General features: G+C 46.1%; 1 protein-coding gene across 25 annotated transcripts in view; it reads right to left on the bottom strand.

Moving 5' to 3' along the window:
• FBRSL1 (fibrosin like 1) overlaps positions 1–19,879 on the bottom strand; it is a 505,508-nt gene that overhangs the window by 15,920 nt on the left and 469,709 nt on the right. For 16 of the 25 annotated variants that reach the window (XM_068208758.1, XM_068208756.1, XM_068208750.1 and 13 more), the window contains 5 exons: positions 10,708–11,104; positions 8,882–9,135; positions 3,779–4,014; positions 1,613–1,663; positions 603–698 (listed from right to left, as the gene is read on the bottom strand). In XM_068208758.1, the coding sequence (XP_068064859.1) occupies positions 603–698; positions 1,613–1,663; positions 3,779–4,014; positions 8,882–9,135; positions 10,708–11,104 (1,034 nt within the window). Of the gene's footprint in view, positions 1–602; positions 699–1,612; positions 1,664–3,778; positions 4,267–8,881; positions 9,136–10,707; positions 11,105–19,879 lie in introns of all 25 variants that reach the window. The other 9 variants (XM_068208752.1, XM_068208775.1, XM_068208761.1 and 6 more) reach the window with 6 other exon arrangements.

The following is a 19,879-nucleotide window of genomic DNA, read 5'->3' as shown; positions in this document are numbered from 1 at the left end:
AAGCTTGCAGGCATTAATCAACCCTTATAAAACCCACTGCAAGATAACTTTAAAGATGAGGAAGCTGAGGAACAGAAGGTTTAAGCAACTTGCCCAAGGTCAGACAGTGCTGGAGCTGGGAATAAAAATTCAGCTCCTTCAAATTGCTCTACCCATTTTCAGCAGTCTCTCCCTATTGTTCCCACACTTGTGCAGTCAAATTCTCATTGTTTTTTCTGGGAATAAACACAGTTCATCTTTTGCAATCTCAGACCATTAGATTTATAAAATGATTTGGGACTCATTGGTCTATTGCGAGCTGTAAATATTTCAATCAAAATAATGCACTTCACTGTATGCTTCTCCTCCAGTTTCAGCAGACCTCCCAAGTGAACCACTACATCCTTTCCAAGGAAGGATCTGCAGTGCCAAGAGAAAATTTCTGCTAAAGTGTTGGCTGCTTTGTGCAGAGGATGCTCACAGTTCTGTGGAGTGATCCTTTCCAACCCTGTGCTGCACTTCTGCTATTCAAATCATGTGCTGCAAAATCACCAGAGACAAGACTCTGAACACAGTTTCTCTCCCAGCAAAAGAACAAAGCCTTCAGAAGAAGAAGTTTGTACCTTCGGTTGAAATGCTCCCTGAAGTGACCCAAAGGGACCTGAATGTGGAAGCATGGGTGGCATTCCAGGCATTGCTGGAGGATAGGTTGGAAAGAACTACAAAAGAAAAAGAGATGCTTATGTCACAGGATGACTTGAACAATAATGGAGGTAGGTGCCAAGCCTGGCACATACAAAAATAGTACTGTGCTGAACAAGTGCCACAGTGAAAATACACAATAAATTTGCTTTCAAAATTTTTAAGAGCAAAGCCAAAACTTGAAAAATGCACTAATCTGATAAATTTTCGAGATAGTGCTGAATGAGTGTGCCTTTAAAAATTGTGGACTATTGCAGGAAGCACAGAGCATAATTTGGGGTTTATGTTCACTTTCCATTAACTTTGCATTTTTCTGCTGTTGCAAACAAATCGATCCTGTTTTGAAATGTGACCTGCTTTAATTTTTAAAGCAAAAGGAACCACAAGATTTTGCGCTGCACTCTAATCACAGGCAACATGCACACCACCTTGTAGTTGTGTAGGCTGGGTGAAATTTTGCTTAGGCCTCTCCTGAGCACACACAGCAGTTTTACAAGTCCCAAAACATGTAGTTTTTTGTGCTTTGGAGCAGTGGGGAGCACCAGGAAGAAACCACCAGTCTGACTTACTCCTGTGACCTGAGCAAAACCTTGTGAAAGAGCCATGCACTCCGGGCTGCTGCACTGGGAGAAGCACCAGCTGCAAAGGTACTGCAGTGACCACTGATTGAGCAATTCCTGCGCATTCCCTGCCATCCCAGGCACAGCCATACAGAGCCGCAGCAGCAAAAATGCAGGAGACAGAGAATTAAAAAAAAAAAAAAAAAAAAAAGCCCAAAGAAAACTTGGTACCTTAAAAACATAAAAATCGAGACGGAAAAAAGAGCTTTAGAAATGAATGGATCAAAACACTACTCATCAATTGAAAACAAGCAAAAGAAGAGCAAGCAGAACCATTAACATAGAAACCAACGAGGAAGGTGAGCACTCACGTTGGAATGTCGAAAGTAAGGGTTGTCTAATTTGGGAGCGTACTTGTCAAACTGGAAAGAAAAGAGAAAAAAAGGAAACAGGTGAGTTTGGTTTTGGCAGTAACAGACACATCAGGATTTCAACATAGACAAATAATCATGGCCCATGTGTAAGTGTTTAACAGAGCAGAACTGACTGGTCACTCCACACTCGCTCATCGGGGACATGACTGATTTCCCCAGAACAGAGAGGAGCCCCCAGGCCACGCTGGCCTCTGCCAAGGCTCACTGCAGAACCTTGTCTCAGGCACTGCATGGCCAGGTTCCTGCTCTGGGAGGAGAGCAGTCCTGATACCGCAGCACAGTGAAACACAGGGAAGTTCTGCTCCAGGTCCACATCTGGGATTTGCCCCTGGATCACTGAACTAGATCACAGACTTACAGGAAAGACACATTTTCCATTAGACCCCAACATCTACTGTGGGGCAGCCAATTCCAACTCCCAGTTTCCTGGGTTCCTCTGAGCACCAAAATTCTTTGGGAAAGGGTTGAATTACTATAGATACACAAATCTCAATATATTCCCTCTCCCCTGCAAAAGGCAGAGTTCCCCAGAGAAAAGGTGACTGTAAACATTTTCCATTCCAGCATGGGGTTTTAACACCTCCATGTGTGTAGTCTGTGCCCTGTTTGTCCTGCGCCATCTCGGAAGAAAACCCAAAGCACACACACATTGCATTTCTGAACAGTATGTACATTCTGCTGGGGAGGAGGGAATGGGAAGGAAGGCAGGGAAGGGAGCTGTAGGACCCCAGGAAAAGCTGCTTATTTGGCAAGTCAGCTGCTGTTTCACACTCCTCTATGTGCAGGAGAGTAGATTTGTAATTTCATTAATTACAGTTATTACTGGAGCCATGTCCCCTCCAGTGTAAATACTGTAAATTACCAAACACATGCAGCTGTAATTTCAACACTCTTCTCTGGTGTTAGGATTAGAAGACCTGATCTAGTGGAATATAAGAAGATGTGAGTGAAATATAACAAAAGAGCCTTGCAAGTTGTTTTTGGTCTGAGGGCTGACATCAATGGGCACGGGTGGGGGAGAGGGAGCTATTCCCAAGCTTGGGTATCACAGTTCTTAAATAACACAGGAGACTTCTGAGAAAAGATTCAGGGTTGTTTTACACAGACCAAGCAAAGAAGGGAAGGTGTTTACACACAAGTACACTGAGCAAACACCTGGGGCTGGATTTTGGGTGGATGACATTGTTTTTAATTGTCTCGCTGCTAAGCAGATTACAACCCAAGAATGTCATTGAGCAGCCAGCAGTGGGAAAGAAAAGTGGGAAACACTATGCTCCTTGAGTCCTTGGTAGTTCTTCCCAAAGGCTGCTTTTGCTAGCCTTAAACAGGGTTGTTTCTGCATTTTGGACACAGTGTGAAACTGAGAGGAGGAAAAAAGCTCAATCTTGTGCTTTCAATCTCACAAAGTAATTGCCAGAAATGGGGAGAGAGTGCATTTTAAAGTACTGACAAAATCCATTTGCAGCAGACCCCTAACAATTTTGTAACAGCTGCAGCAAAGTCCCATTGTGTTACAAGCAAATTCAATGACCAAATGCTTATTACACGGCCAAGAGGATCTCTCCCAGCAGAACCAGCCACACACAGATTAGTGCTTGTTGATGTAATCAAGTCATAAAAGCCTAAATCAATACACATCGGGTATTAGGAGGAAGAGGGACAGAACTGGTCTCAGATGAAATGCTGCACTGTGGTGAGAGCTCTGGGTAAGCCAGCACGGTCTGCCCTGCACCCAGCAGTTGTGGAGACAGTGTGTAGGGCTGGAAGCCACCCATCGTGTGGCATCCTGGTTGGTGTCATCCTTTGATGTGTCAAGGTAGCTGGCTCTGGGAAAGGGGGAATAGAAATACAAAGCAGGACACACAAAAAGGAAAATAAAGGGATTCTGGACTCTTGTGGGTGCTGTATCTGCTCATGGGTAGCAGCACGGGGCACCAGGAGGCTTGGTGTGGGGGCTCTGGGTAGAAAGGGGTCCCTTTGGGAGTGCTGGCCTCCAGGTGGGAAGGGCAGGGACAGCGCAGCTGGCTGAAATGAAGAGGGCTGGGTTTTGTTTGACAAGAGCGGGTTAGGCTTTTTGACCAGAGATGCTCTACTTATCCTCACATTTTGGGCTGGGGTACGCACCATGGGAGGTGCAGAGGGCGGCATGAGCGGCGTCTGGGGCAAGCTGGATGGAAAAGGAGTGAATGTGTGCTGGTGGGTGTGTTGGTGCTGATGCGTGTGTTGGTGCTGGTGAAACTCCGCTCTCAGCAGCGGCACCGGGCCAAGTGAGGCAGCGGCCCGGTCCGAACTCTGAACCAAAAACCGGTTGTTCAGCTCTTGCCTGAGCAGTTCGTGATCTAGAGGAGAGAGAGAGAGAAAAAAAAAAGACACAGAGGCCCGTGGGCCTGTGAGTACCACAAAGACGGAGGAGAAAGAGTCAATATTCACCTGGCATTCCCTGTTTCTGCAGGTCATGCTGTGGTGGTTTTCTACGTGAGGACTCATTGGTGGAGGTAAGAGAGATGCCTGTGACAAAGTACCAATCAGAATCCCCGAATGAGGCTGGCAATACATGATTGGTTGGTTGAATGATATCAACAGGCTGGTATCTAAAGACAAGAGAGAACACCATGAGTCATCACAGCAGAAAACATCATCGGGGCTCCCGCCGCCGCCCGCCCGCCCACTCCGCCCGGCGCCTGCTGCTGCCGGCTGCCTCCGGGAGCATGCCCCAGGGGCCAGCCTCGCCTCTGGGTCACGCCTCAGGGGTCCAGCCTCGCCTCTGGGTCACACCTCAGGGATCCAGCCTCGCCTCTGGGTCACGCCTCAGAGATCCAGCCTCACCTCTCGGTCACGCCTCAGAGATCCAGCCTCGCCTCTGGGGTAACACCTCAGAGATCCAGCCTCGCCTCTGGGGTCACACCTCAGAGATCCAGCCTCGCCTCTGGGTCACGCCTCAGAGATCCAGCCTCGCCTCTGGGTCACGCCTCAGGGATCCAGCCTCGCCTCTGGGTCACGCCCCAGAGATCCAGCCTCACCTCTGGGGTCACACCTCAGGGATCCAGCCTCACCTCTGGGGTCACGCCTCAGAGATCCAGCCTCACCTCTGGGGTCACGCCTCAGAGATCCAGCCTCGCCTCTGGGTCACGCCTCAGAGATCCAGCCTCACCTCCTGGTCACGCCTCAGAGATCCAGCCTCACCTCTGGGGTCACACCTCAGAGATCCAGCCTCACCTCTGGGTCACGCCTCAGGGATCCAGCCTCACCTCTGGGTCACGCCTCAGAGATCCAGCCTCACCTCTGGGTCACGCCTCAGGGATCCAGCCTCACCTCTGGGTCACGCCTCAGAGATCCAGCCTCGCCTCTGGGGTCACGCCTCAGAGATCCAGCCTCACCTCTGGGGTCATGCCTCAGAGATCCAGCCTCGCCTCTGGGTCACGCCTCAGAGATCCAGCCTCACCTCTGGGGTCATGCCTCAGAGATCCAGCCTCACCTCTGGGGTCACACCTCAGAGATCCAGCCTCGCCTCTGGGGTCACGCCTCAGGGGTCCAGCCTCACCTCTGGGGTCACACCTCAGGGGTCCAGCCTCACCTGCCAGGCTCACAGGAGCTGCGCCTTCTCGCACCAGCGAGGTGCTGGGGAGCGCTCTGGAGGCCAACAGCTCACTTTAAAACGAGCAGGACTGACCTTCATCCTCTGGGTGTGTGACAGTCACACACACACACACACACACACACACACACACTGAGAATCGATGTGTGTTAAGCTCTGACGCACAGGTGCTTCATAGGTAAAATTTTGGTAAGATCTGCAGTGCAATGAGATAACCGTGGGTTTGGGTGGCTGGAAACTGCCTGCTTGGACATCCATCCCTGTGCCATCCCCTGCTTCTCAGCCCCAGGACATGCACGCAGTGACCAGAAACTATCCTATAAATCAAGGCCTTCTTTGCAGTAAAGTTTTTTTTTTTGAGATCTTAAATAGCAAGCAGCCCTTTCCTCAATTTGTGACAGGCTGTAATTCTTGTTTTTTGTCATTGCCTCTAGGCTTTTCTCCTCTGAGAAAACACAGAGGAGGAATCAGTGGGGAGGGGACAAACACTGAAGTGCCTCAAGATCTCATCAAGGTTGCAATGACTGCTGAAACAAAATGTTCCACCATATGACGTGGCCTCTTCTCAGCATCTTCCTCTGGAATAACAGCTTGCATTGAATGTGAATGTGATTCAGGGCAGGGAAAGAAACCCATGCTTTAGAAATTATGTCACTGAAGACAAAAAGGACCGATGTCCACTCCTCCAAAATGTCTGCTGGTATAACAATTAAATCTATCTGTAGCTTTGCTTTAGAACTTCAAACAGGGATTAGCATCCAACATGTCATATATTTTTAAAGGGAAGAACAGCCTGTGTCCCCAGCTGTGGATGACACAAACCCAGTCCTGACTGATCTACTTGATTCTGAATTTACAGGAATCCACTTCTTTCACTGTAACAACCCCTTTAAACTACAGCTCTGAATATAAAGGGGCAAAAGAACACCTGAACTTTAAAGTTTTATTTCATGTTCTGCAGGGATTTCTTTCACTTCAATTTTTACAGTAACATTATAAATGTTTAAATCAATCACTTTCTGAAGTGACATGGTTAAGATCTTTAAAAACAGGCACTCTGATGGGGAACTTCAAGGTCTCTACTACCACTTAGAAGCCTACAACTGAAAGGTGCATTTGAAAGCAAATTTTGGATGCCTAAGTAATTTGCTTTTCAGTAATAAATGTAGTGCTAAGAGCAGGTATTGTGTACTGCTACAATCCATATAATAATTAACACTAAAGCAGAAAGTATATATATTTGTGATACTGAAGCCTAAGGCACTGGAGCAAAAGAGTCTATAATGGGTTCTCCTTGGATTGAGCAAATAATAAAAAAAACTATAGGCTGAAAGCACTTAGGTCCAAAAACTAACCTCTTTAGAGAATATGAGCATGATTTCATGTGTGTGTGTGTTTATGCTTTTAAATCTGGCATGACTTAAAGAAACTGAATCCTTCTGTTAGCATCAAGATAATCCACTTTTCTGGAGGGAGAGATAAAAGCAAGTTGGCAGTTTTAAGTGCTCTGATATCCAATTTCTTTAAGAGACTGGAAGTCAGACTGATAGATTTGCAGCTGGCTCCAGCCCATAGCCCTCTACCACAACTTTGGCCTCCGTCAGGAAAAAGAAAAGGCCTGGAGATGTTTGGAGAAGCTGAGTGGCACTTGGAGGAGTGGCTGCTTCATAGTAAGGATGGAATTGCAAAGGAATAGCCCAGCTCTGTCAGGGGCTCTGAGCAATGTCTGGATCAGAGCTAAGTTCTTGTACCTGCCAGTGATGTCAGGTCCAGTCACACAGTAACACAACCAGGAGCAGGGTGCTGGGCAGCCCTTGGGACCTGCCAACACTGTCCTGCGTGCACACATGAGCTGGGCATGGCACAAAAAGGTCACTCCTGCTCACGTTCAGGAGAGGAGAGACACAGACCACTGTTTCCTCTGTGTATCCCACATCAGGGCAGCCCTTGAGCACACAGCAGAAGCCCAGAAAGGGTTGCTCCTAAGATACCTGTATTAGCTTTAGGTTTCAAAGGGAAGAAATACCACCAGAAGCGCATTCTTGTCTCACTCTTCAGGGCTGCTCAGCAATTATTGTTTGCTTTTAAGGAAGTTTTATGTGAATGACAACAGAAGCTCCTGGCTGTGTAGCACTCTGTATTGATTTTATGATGTGCCATTTTGCAGGCATTTCATATAGTGCAGACAAGAGGCATTTCACTGTCTGCAGGGTTAGACACCCAGACCTTTCCCTCCACTAACTTCAGCTTCTCCTACTTAAATTGCAGGAGAAATCCTTTTAGTAGGAGCAAGACTGTTACTGTTTCCTGGCAAGCTGCTGAATGTGAATAGGTCACTTGATCTTGCATCTCCTGAAGTTAATGGTGAAAACACACTTGCTTTCAGTGACTGCAATATCATGCTTTTAGTGAACGCTCTGCTATTTCCTTTTGCTAGGCTTTCAAAGTCTCCATCACAGTAGTCCTTCGCCTTAAACTGGGGAAGCAATGAATGGGTCTCCCACAGTGCTGCCAACATCTTCCCAGCCATGTGGTTGAAATTCTAGATGGTGCCAGGGCTTGTGACAGCTGCCAGCTTTCGCCTATGTGGTCCTGTCTCTGGCAGGGAACCCACAGCACTATCATCGTTCTCGGAGCTCTCTTTGGACCAATTCGTACTTTTTTTTCACTTAGAGAAGCGGTAATAAATAACGAGACATTATTTAGCTCCTGGAAGCAAAAAAGGGGGATGGAAGACCATCACATTTTTCTACAGCAAATCTGTCATTTCCTTATTCCTTTAACTGACTTCATAGGAAACAGAGAGTGTGCTTTTTGCAAAATGCTTGTCCTGTTTAATCCCTGCTGAGTTAGTTGTGGATTCAAATGCCAGATCAAAAGGAGGCCCCAGCAAGTGAAAGTTGCTGGGAAGTCTCCAGCTGCCAGGGTCTCTTCCAGGGACAGCTGTAGGCTAATGGATAAGCTATAAACAGGGCATTTAGGGCAGAAGTGACAATAGAATGGCAGCCAGGGTGAACAAAGGAAACTTTTTAAAAGGATGCAAAGATAGCGAGAGTAGAACAGCAGAGCTTGTCAGCTGGGCTGTCTCTGACTCAGACTGAAAGGCCATGGAGCCATGGGCAGAGAACAGTTGTGCCTCTGCAGGCAGAGGATCCTGCTCTGCCAGCAGGATGTGCTGCTGGTTGAAGGATCAGGCAGGGGATTCAGTGACATTCAAGTGCTTGGTTAGAACAATTGTAGAAACAGTATTTTCTCATCAGTTCTAACAGCAGCAGCTTTCTTTGGAAAGGGGAGAATAGCAAACTGTGCATCACTTCTCTGTTTATCTAAAAAATGTCTGATGGCTGTGGAATGCCACACTGGACAACTCATGCCCTGAAACAGGACTGGTTTTTTTTTTTTTTAAGACTTCCTGTAGGAAGTTCGTGTCTACAATCTCTCATCTGGTAAAGCACATCAAGGTCTCCTACCTGTTTCATGAGCACTGTCACAGTTCCAGCACACACTGAGGGGTCTGTGTCAAGGTATTTCACCTTCCCACCAGCCAGCCCATCTCTCAACACCCTCCAGTGCATGCACGGCCGATTAGCCCTGGAGAAGAAGGGACCTACCCGCAGGGTGCCCTGGTATCACGAGGCTGTTGGTGGGTAACGCTGGTGGAGGTGGCAGCGTGGGTGGGGTGGCGAACATGGCCGGATGGTGCTGGTGTTGGGTCTGCGATCTGAGAGAGAAGTGCGAGGTAGCAAGATTAGAGATGGAGAGGGGCAGAGCTGGGCCGGAGGAATGGTGTGGTGGAATCTGGGGAGACAGGGGCAGGTGCTTCGGGAGGCTGATGCTCGTTGCACTGCTAGCACTGCTGCTCCGGCTGCAGAGAGAGAGATGGGAGGGAGGGGAGAGAGACAGACAGACAGACAAAGAGCGTGTTACAATGCAGGACTGAAACGGTGCAAGAAACACACTGCCAGAGACAACACAACTATGGAACATTGATCTCTCCAGGCTTATGCTTTTGCTTGTCTTAATGGCAGTGGAGATAGTTAGTGAATCTTAATGAACGTCTCCAGCAGGGCAGAACGGGCCTTGGGCTCTCTGGAGGGACATTCCTCCGGTGCTACAATCCTCAGAGCTATCTGTAAGTACTGATGAGGGCCACAGAGACAGCTGGATTTTGCACCTTTATGGAGCCTCTGATGACCTTGCAGTGTCCATGTGGATCCTTGTGACCAGAGGACATAGTGACACCAATTCCTTTTTCTGCTGCTCTGGGTGTGCAGAGCTGCACAGCATGAGTGACTGGGACCCCGCTGGATCTGCTGCACATATGCTGTGCAGTTGTAGTCACACAAATGCACACCATGTTAATAATTTTTCTCATAGCAATTTGTATTTTACATCTTCTTCTTTTATTATTACTCCATTGCAAGTGATCTAAGTTTTGTGGGCTGAAACACACTATCACTGCAGTTATTAGTTGTGTAATTCCCACAATACTGAATATCAGTTGCAAGCTGAACCTCTGAGAGATCTTGAATAGCTTGAAATATTATTCACCATTTATACTATGGTGGCATTTACAAGATAAAACCACAACAGAGATTAAGTATGCAGGATACTATGAAATACACATTAATGGCAGCTCTCTGTATTCATATTCTGACCTTTGTGCAGTCAAATATTATGCTTTAAATCAGTTTTTTCATCTTGTTTAAACTAGTCTAGCTCTTGCTTGGGAGGCAAGGCATGCTTTCTGTACCAGCAAAAAGACTATACAGGTTCCAGTTGACTGACTAAACTCTTTTCTCTAGGAACCTTTTATCCATACCATTTTCACCCACCCTCCTTACTGGATGGAGGCAATTTAAACAGCAGAGATAAGCCTCCTGCAAGATCTGAACATGTCACATTGAAGCAGATTTTCAGCCCACACGGGAACCCTGGTCTCCAGGGACACAGCATTTTCCAGTACGGATCACAGAATATACTGAGCTGGAAGGGACCCACAAGGATCAGAGTCCAACACAGATATGCCTCTTTTGATGCTGATGAGCCAAAAAAACTGAGAACCATGAGCAATGGAAGTATTTCTAATTATGGAACAAAGCACTGCTCAAACTCATACCACCTTAAATTTCTAAGTCAAGAACTAGCCAGCTCAGACAAGACCATGCAAAATTTTACTTGAAACTGGACTGAAAGGAGCATGTGCCTTTCTCCAGAAGGTGTGCATTCATCCCCTCATTTATCATGTTTCAAATGCACTGATCCACCACAGCTGGAAAAACCAGCCTGGAGTCAGCCCATGAAGTCCAATATCCAAAGCACAGACCATCTCACCCCAGATGAGTGCTCACCTTGCCTCCCAGCAATTTCCACCTATTGGAAACAAGCTTTAGCCCTGCAGCAGCCTGAAGATGACGTGAGCATCCCTTCCCCCTACCTGATATTATTGAGTCCGTTGTGGGCCACCTGGTGATGCACTTGGTAGTTGAGAGGCGGAGGGATGTGGCTCGGAGGCTGGCTCCGAAGGTCAGGGATTAACTGAGGCTGCGACTGCGGCCGGGGCTGAGGCTGCGACTGCGGCCGAGGCTGCGGCTGAGGCGTGAGCCTGGGTGGTGCTGGTGCTGAAATCACTGGCTCCTTCTTCAGCAGGGGGCTTGCTCTGGCACTTGACGTGGGCGCTGAGGAAGTCGAAGTCACGACGGCAGCGACTGGCTGGGGGCTGGGGATGGGCAGGGCGAAGGGCACGTCGGTGCTCAGCTCCCGGCTCCGCTCTAGCCCAGACACCTTTGGGACATTGGCTGCTTTCGCTTCTGGCTTGTCATTCAAGGTGGGACCTTATGGAGCAACAAGAAAAAGAACAAAGCGCGTGCTGAAAGGTTTGCCTGTCTCTCTCTGCTTGGTAGAACATATGCCTGGGAAAAAACAAGTCATGTTTCAGTTCGTGGGAACGCCGTGGGAGCACTGCTGCTACAAGATGGATGTGTGTTTGAGTCTGTCCTTCCGCTGTCCTTGACTGGCCAGTCCACAGTACTTTCAGCATGTGTGCAAGAGACTTAGCTGTCATGAGATACTACAGAGAACACACAGCTTTGTGACTTCTTCAGGGGCCCAAGGTTATGTACAATAGGAGTGTGAACATGTCTCAAGTTACTGCTACAGTATTTCCTGCTCAATGTGAGTTTCATGTTCATGAAACACGGGCCTCATCATTAAGACATTTCATTTTCTCAATGCCCTTTCAAGGTAATCCACATCGGATTTAGGCTCAACTCCAGCTCCAGTGCACCAGGAGCCAAGCATCAATCCTTAATGATAACCCTACCTGTCTTCTAGGATGGAGAGCGCCTGGGATCTCTGTAGCAAAGGATGAGGCAGAGAAGCTGTGATGCTGCTGTCCCCTGGCCACACACTTGTGTGGAAGAACAGAACAGAGAACACTAGATTTGGGTGCCCACTGACAGAAGTTCAGTGGGCAGCCAAATGTAATTCTGCTCACCCTAAAGAGTGCAAACATCTGTATGCTCAGCATGCTGAAACTATCAGGAATGCTGCAACCTTGCAAAATGCACCTACAGAGAGAATTCCATGTGGAATTACTCCTTCTGTGGTGCCAAACCCTGCCATTTTTCATAATTAAGCTAAACAAAGCATCCCAAAGAGTTAAAAGGCTGGAAAGAAAAAAGGGAGGAAAGAAGAGGCATTTCAGATCAAGCAGTATCCAAAAGGTTGAAGACAACTGAAAAGACCAACATGAAAGCAATTCAACTCCCACTGTAACTCCCTTTTCCCCATAATCTGTGGATCCTATGTGCACACATACCCACAATTACAAGAAAAGCTCTTCATGGGCTACAAGGTTGTTGGTGTGTTTCACACGCACACATCCCACTGTGCACACACAGCACCTCTGACTTTTAGGAGACACGCTTTTGTTACCCACCAACACGTGCCGGGGGCTGCTGGCATTTTGCTGCCTTGCAGACAGGCAGGAGATGCTACCTACACTCATTAACGTGCTCCCAACACCCTCACAAACAAATTCCACCTTTGAAATTCTCCCGTCTCATCAAAGGACCGAGCCAGTTCCTGATGTAGGAGGGTGTGGAAATAACACGCAGCACGCCCTGTGAGCTAATTCTGGCCGTGCAGATGCTCTGACCAGTGTTTGTGAACCAGCCCATGCGAGGCCAGAGCCCCCAGTGCCACTTCCACAGCCTGAGTGCCACCGTGCTGGCATTAGATGGGAGGAGGACAGCAATGAATCATAGCCTGCAGCACACCAGCTCATGTTCTGTACCCAGAATGCCCAAGTGGTGATGGCATCTCCTCCCTTGAGATAAAAGGCAGCTTCCCACACTGCTGTTGGCTCTGCCTGCACTCTCACCAATGCACCATTTCCCTCAGCCATCAATCAATCAGCTCATCACTGTATATGTATAAATTCAGAATGCAAGAAGAGGACGAATGGAAACATATGAACTATATTTATCAGCTGAAAATATCTTGAGGTCCTGGGGCCTCAAACCCACAAGTAACAGGAACAGAAGCCTTTCCAAACACCAGTGTTTTGGCTGGCAGCAAGTACTATCAACACTGTACTTTCCAGCACCTTATATATCTTTACAGGTTTGACACAATGTCTGGAGATCCTAAATTAATCTCTACAATAAATATAAGCCTTTCATTTCAGTGAATTTCTTTATCAAATATGAATTCATGCATCACAGGTGACCTGGTTGTGAGCTATATCTAGACTTGGTTCCGATGCTATTCAGAATTTATTTTTAAAGTAAAATTCTCAATGTTTTTGAGCATTATTATTTTTTATAATACGTTTGTAAATTTTCCTCAGTTTTTACTGCTAACAGTTGAAAAATCGTCATTGCCTAGTCAAGCCAGGGCTCCCAACACTGTGGTTTGGATCAAGTGTGTTCACAGCTGTAGATTCCACTATTTTTCAGGAGCTACCCATTAAAAGCAATTGGGTTTCATCCCTGAGCATAGGTTTCCTCAGAGCCCATTAGCTCTTTGCATCCAACAGACCTCCTCCTACAGAGTTAAACTTCATATTGTGTAATTATAGGCAATGTAGACTAATGGTGTATATTCAAAACACACTGGCACCACAAAAGTTAGTTGAGTAAAAAGTCAATTACATCCAAAACAAATCAATAAAGTCCCACATTAAAAGCAGCTGTTTGACCAGTTTTATGTGCAACTATTGATTCCCTGTGGTTTCAGCATTAGTTCTCATTTGCAATTTTCTCAAAGCAAAAGCTCAGTCTCCCTTGCTGACTGAATTGACCAGCCAAGCCTGGTTGTGCTAGTTAGTACTAGGGGTACATGACTAATTCCTGCTGCCAACTTCCATCTCTCAGGATGCAGTGCCGCAATGTTTTTGTGTTTCATTCTCGACAGCAATGAAAATATCCGCATGCCAGTTTCCCCCTCGCCAGAAAAGCTACAGGCACAAGTGGGAGTATCTTCTCTCCTTTTGCAGCCATGTTGCTCAAAAGCAGAAGCACTGAGAAGGGAAAGATACGATGTGAATTCATGGGCAAGAGGGAAAAAACATCTGAGAGAGCAGTCCCCAAGCCTTCTCAGCCACCACACAGGAAGGGGAGAATGCTGATGTTTGTTGACTTTGTCATTTTTCCTCCTGATGGCTGCAATGCACACATGGGAGTCTCTGAGCTATCTTTCCTGAAATCCCTCAGAAAGTTAATGATTTTAATGAGGGATGTTGCCCATTCTGATCAGGATCTCAAACTTTGTAGTTTCTCTGCAGGTTACTTGACTATACCTCCTAAGAGAATTACACTCCTGCATGCCCAAGCTCTGACCAGGCTGACTGCTGCTCAAATATGGAAATATCCCAAGGAAAGCAACCAAATATTCCCTTTTGTGCAAACTGGATCAGGTTGCATTGAGACCCTTTCAGGAATTTCTGTTCTTGGGCTGCTAATCCAGCCCTCCTGAGCAGATGGACCCAGGGAGCTGAGTACAACTGCCCCAACAAAAACACAGACCCACCCAACCACACCACAATGTTCTAGAGGCAAAAATGTGTTTATTTTTACCAAGTCCTAGAGTAATTTTCATGCTTAATGATAACAGGCTGAGCCAATTTGCCTAAGACTTGACAGTCAGCTCCAATAATTCAACCTTAATTAAACCTGAACGCATGTCAGTTCAGCTTGTCCCTTCACAGGAAATCTGACATTTGTAATGATTCATGTTCCAGCCATGCTATGGGAAGGCTGGATCACATCTGCCACTCTCCACCGTGCAGAGCACTACCCCTTTTGAGCATGCCAGCTTTTGTTTATTTTCTAACCAAACACCTTGGACTTCTTCCATTGAGAGGTTTCCTTAAATGAACAGATAGTGAAACATGTCTTGATCTCATAGGGATGAATGATGACTGAGTGTGAGAGACAGGGAAGAAAAGGATGAAACTGCTCTAACAGGAAAAAAAAACCCCAACAACCTGGGATTAGTAATTCTTGCCTCCCTGATCTACTAATTTGTTCATTTGGAGTGCTGCAAAAGGTTAACCTCCCTACATCTTGGGCTACATCCAATTCCAACTTCAACCGGTAAAGAAGAAAACTTAACAATTTTTAAAAGCACAGAGAGCTTTAGCTCCTGCTGTGTAAATCTGCAGAAACCGGAGGTGAAGTTTAAGGGAAACCCCGAAGTCAACAACAGCTTAAATTACTGTATAAAGCGCGCTTCAGGAGGAGCTAGCCAAAGCTGGGAGACCATCAGCCAAGACCCCATCTGAAAGTTCCCTGAATTCTGAATCTGTGACTGGAATAACTGTGCACTGCCCATCCCCAAGGCTGCAGAGGGTGACATGCCTGCCAGTGTGTAACTACACAGCACTGCAGGCTAAGCACAATACAGAAAGTCCCAGACACAAATTAAACCTTTCTGTTACAGGAATTTGCTTTCAAGCTGATTAAGAGTAGCTCAAGTGCAAGGGATTAAACATGTAAAGGCTGCTTTGAGAACTCCAATAAGCAGTTACTGTGTTATACAAACAGTACTTAGGGCAACAGCAGTTCCAGCCCTGCCTCTTACTCTTTGCAAGCTGCTGGTTGCTGCTGAAAGGGGACTGTCAACACACGTACATTGTGATTGGAAATAATCTAATCTTGCTTGCACGCCTTTCCTTTGTCTCTCGAAAAAAAGAAAAGTGGAGTCATTCAGACGTCTTTCTGCAGCCTCCCTCTGCAGTCTCCCTTGTTGCATTCAAACAGCAAGGGTGATGGGGTGATGTGAGAAAGAAATTCCTCTCCTACATCCATCAATGACATCTTTACCAATGGCAATTTCCCAAGAAACACAACAACCACCATCTGTAGCCCATCTATCCGCCCTGTACATATCCTTGAAAACAGACAGAGGCCAGACTGGCTATGGTGAACCCTGCTCCATATTCCAGCAAGAAATGCTAGAAAAGCAGCACCACAGGAATTACACATGGCAAGAAGCTGAGAATTTCAGAGCGAGTTGATGAGTCCCAGAGAAGAGTTTTGAAACATCAGCAAGGGGAACGAGTAAAGAAGAGCAGGACATTACAGCAGTAGGTCAAAACAACAAAATAACTAAATAACCATCAGTAAACATTTTGTGTTTGTTTTTTTTTTTTTGTTTGTTTTTTTAAATTACTTTAAATTGAACTTTTAGGCTGCTGCATTGTGGATATGGAACATATCATAATCAGAAGAGAGAATAAAGCATTTTGCTTTGACAATGATAACACTGATGCTGGTAGAGTGCTTACAAGTGAAAATCAATATTTAAGTGCTAATTCTTTATCCCTAGATGGCTTTTGCTTTTATATAAATGGCTTTTTCATTGCATTTTAGGAGAGTAGCACTACTTAAGACTAAGCGATTAGGCTGTTTGCAAAGGTAAGGCAAGCAGAACTGCAGCACAGAAGCTCCCCAACAAAGGGAGCACAGAGTTCCTCCACCTATTTTAATGCAAATCAGCTCAAGATAAGACATAAAGACGTGGGACTTGCACATAAAACTACAGTCTGGAAGGGTCCAAGGTTGTGCAACATGACGATTTTTAACATTACTGAGAAGCAAAGGCCAAGTTTCCATCACGACAGCAGTGCCACACTTTAGGCTGTGTCAAAACAATGTTCTCCTGTGCCATGGGCTCCTCTGAACTTCATGGGCTCCTGGTGGATTTTCCACAAAAATTGACAGTGTTTTCTCACAAAGAAAAGCAATCTGAGTGTGAGCACAAGCCCTTGTGCCCGGCTCTGAACCGTGTGCCGAGGAGCCGCCTTTGTTCCTGGTGTGGCTCCCACACCCCATTCCCAAGACCAAGTGGGAAGCTCTTCTCATCCTGGTCTGGATTCGTCCCCTATCACTCAGTTCATTTGTACAGAGCTGTCTGTCAAGTCACATCGCCCGCCGCAATCTGAAACACCCTCCCAACAGCTGCCACTATCAATTACTCTCCCAGGCAGCCCTGACTATCAGGAAGAGAACTGGAGCGAGCACTTGCCAGTTTTAATAAACTGTGTTGCCCAAGTCATTTAACCTGCTAGATTGCTGTATGCTGGGGCTGTAACAAGCCTTCAGCTTTTCAACCTAGAAGAAAGCAACAGTGGCAAAAAGCTGTCAGCTTGGTCCTCAGAATTAACTTCCAAGCGCCCTCCCGAAGCGCCCAAGTTTAAAAAGTGAAATATCTTCAAGTCATTTTCATAATGTCACAACACAGAAAGCAGCTCGCATTTTTACCACAGAGCCAGCAACTCCCAAGAACGAAGGGCTGAGCTGCTCCACGATTTCCACGTTAGGGGCACACCTGGGCAGAGAGTTCCTCTCTCCTGCACCTGCACGGACACATCCTGTGGGCACTCCCCAGAGCCAGCTCTGGCCAGGTGTGGGTCACCACCACCCTGGTAAAGCTGATGCAACCCAAGGGCTTCAGGTTACCCTGACCAACTCAAGGGCTTTGCAATCCCCCACTCTCAGTATAATTAAAGTGTCTCCCCCAACCAAAAACTCAAGCACAGCAAATTTACATTTACTTTGATTCTTCCAGAACTGGTAGGAAAAATTTCTTAAAGAAATACCTATTTACAATTGAAACACTTCCATCCAGACCAGTGTTTTCAGTCTGTGGCTCACATATATACCAAGATGTTTGTGAATGTTAATCAATAAGAAGAGGTCTGCCATCACTAGGACTAATTTGAACATAGGAATCTGCCATCCACCAGAAAGCTTACTGGACTCCAGAAATCAAAAAGAAAATTCAAATGCACTACACTGAATGTCTTCCTCAGCCAGCTCTGTAGATAAGAGCCTTTGTTGACAAAGCTTGAAGCACAGAAAGCTTTCACCCCCTCCTGCAGAAACTGAGGAGCAGCAGCAATAAGATCTATGGACTTGATGCCTATTTGCTGCTCTATGGTTCTTTAATGGGATGTTTTATTCCTAGAGATTTGGGAGCTTTCCATGCTCTATCGAGGCATGTTAGCTGTAAGCATGCATGATGACACACCAAAGCTGCAGGAGCTGAATGAAAATGGGTGCCAAACACAAGGACTGGGGCCACAGCATAAAGAAGAAGGATCACCATTCAAATCCCCCCAAAGAAAGTCACACTGCATTTTCCTAGCAATGTTGCTTCTGGCAATATCTCAATGCAAAGCTGGAACTGGATTTGCAGCTAAATCACCTACTGTGGATGCTGGCGTTGTAATGAGATTGAAAGTTTCATACAGGCTTTTTAATCCAGGGCTATAATGCTGGATCAAATGGGTTAAATCTCTTCAGCAATGCTCCTAAGCAGATGCTGAATGCCTACAAACCAGTGACATAGGAGCCACTCTACTTCCCTGGCCAGAAAACACTACTAAAGTTTCTTGTAGTTGTATGCTAGAGGTATGTTTGTCTTGTTCTTTTTTTTATGAATGATGGCCTTTTGTACACCTAATCTGAGTGACAGACAAGCAACAAGGTAAATAAGTTATTTAGAAAGTCACTCCTCCAATATGAAAGCAAGCAAGCACACATCCTCAGCTCCAGCTGTAAGCTTTCTAACAGACAGAACTGCTATAAACCAAGGAATCTTTTGATTTTAATTAGGCAAACAAGGGCAAATAATAAACCATCAAATACTACATTACCTGAGAAAATGTACTACTTTTGCTGCTTGAAATCCGTATCGATTCCCATCTAGCCCGCGAGTGAGTTATTAATCACTCCAATTAAATCATGAACACAGGTCTTTACACTGAAATGGAACCCCCACCAATAGATCGATAACTCAAACCTCCAAGAGCAATTACTGCTCAGCATAATAGAGCAGCTTGTAACACAGAGCTCCATGCAGACCACAATTCTCTCTGTCATATCCTTCACAGGCAGTGCAAACAAACTGGGAAAAGAAAGATTTTATAACTATTATTTTCAAAATAAACAGACATCTGCTTAGAGTTACCTAATCTCTCACATCACAGAGGCAGATCTGCCAAGGTCACATTGGAGACATGATTACATTTTTTCACAATTTGTTATTCTTGCAAAGCCCCGATAAGATTGAACTATTGAAGTTCACACTCTGGTTTAATTTCAAGAGGTTAAATGCCAAATCCTTTTCTTATTGCTACATGGAAGGGATCTGCCAGGCTGCATAATACCCTGTGTGGGCTAAGACAACAATTTTGTTTCATCTGCACAGTCTTATGAAGGTTTTGATTCTTTTTTTAAAATGACATCAGAGAGCTCCAAACTCCCAAAGAATGATTTAAAGTAAAATCAGAAAGTGAGACTGTTCCGGAGGAGCGGGAATGACCTTTCGGATCTTCCAGCCTGGAGAAGTTAAGTCAACGTCTGGCTGAGAAAGCACACTTGCTAACCAAAACCAGAAAAAGGCAAGAAAGAACATTCTGAAAAACCAGATCATCTCTGCTGGGAACAGATGATTGTCCTAACTAGCCAAGCATATGCAGGGTCACAGAAATCCCAGTCTCTGCCTTGGAAGACAACTGATGCCTGTCCTGATGCAAGGAAAGTACTGTCCGTGCTCAAGCTCTTGGCTCTCCATCCTTTCCAGGTGAGATACATTTTCCTGAGCATCCTTGCTTCTGACAGGCTGGCCCCTTCCCACAGCCCTGGAGCCCAATCCATCATCCTTCATTAGGGGAGCTATTGGCAGCCAAATAAGTGGTGATGGATCCACACCACAGAGCTAATCAAGATGAGTTCATACCTTACCCTTCAGCCTATGGACACTGGCTCCCGCCTACCTGCTTCCCCTTGCTGCTGGCATGGAAAAATGGCACCAGATCAAGCACCACAAGAAAAGCAGCAGGCAGAGGGGAATTGTTACTGCTGGGGTCTCACCAAGGCTTCCCATCAGCAAGCAGCTTTTACCAAAGGAAGGCAGGGAAATTATCTATTCCCCACTGCATCAGAGGCAGAAAGAGCCCAAAAAACAGTTTTCTTCCTTTCTAAAGGGTGTCAAACAGATCTGTTTAGAAACAATTTCAGAATGAGATCCGTACCTGACGTTACAGCTGGAGCTGTGAGAATGCAAAGTTGTGCTGCAAGGCGACAGAGTCTCTGCTA

Source organism: Anomalospiza imberbis, chromosome 18 (assembly GCF_031753505.1).
Source record: "Anomalospiza imberbis isolate Cuckoo-Finch-1a 21T00152 chromosome 18, ASM3175350v1, whole genome shotgun sequence".
NCBI classification, from domain to species: Eukaryota; Metazoa; Chordata; class Aves; order Passeriformes; family Viduidae; genus Anomalospiza; species Anomalospiza imberbis.
The sequence above is the reverse complement of the archived record's forward strand: the minus strand, read 5'-3'. Positions and strand labels throughout refer to the sequence as shown.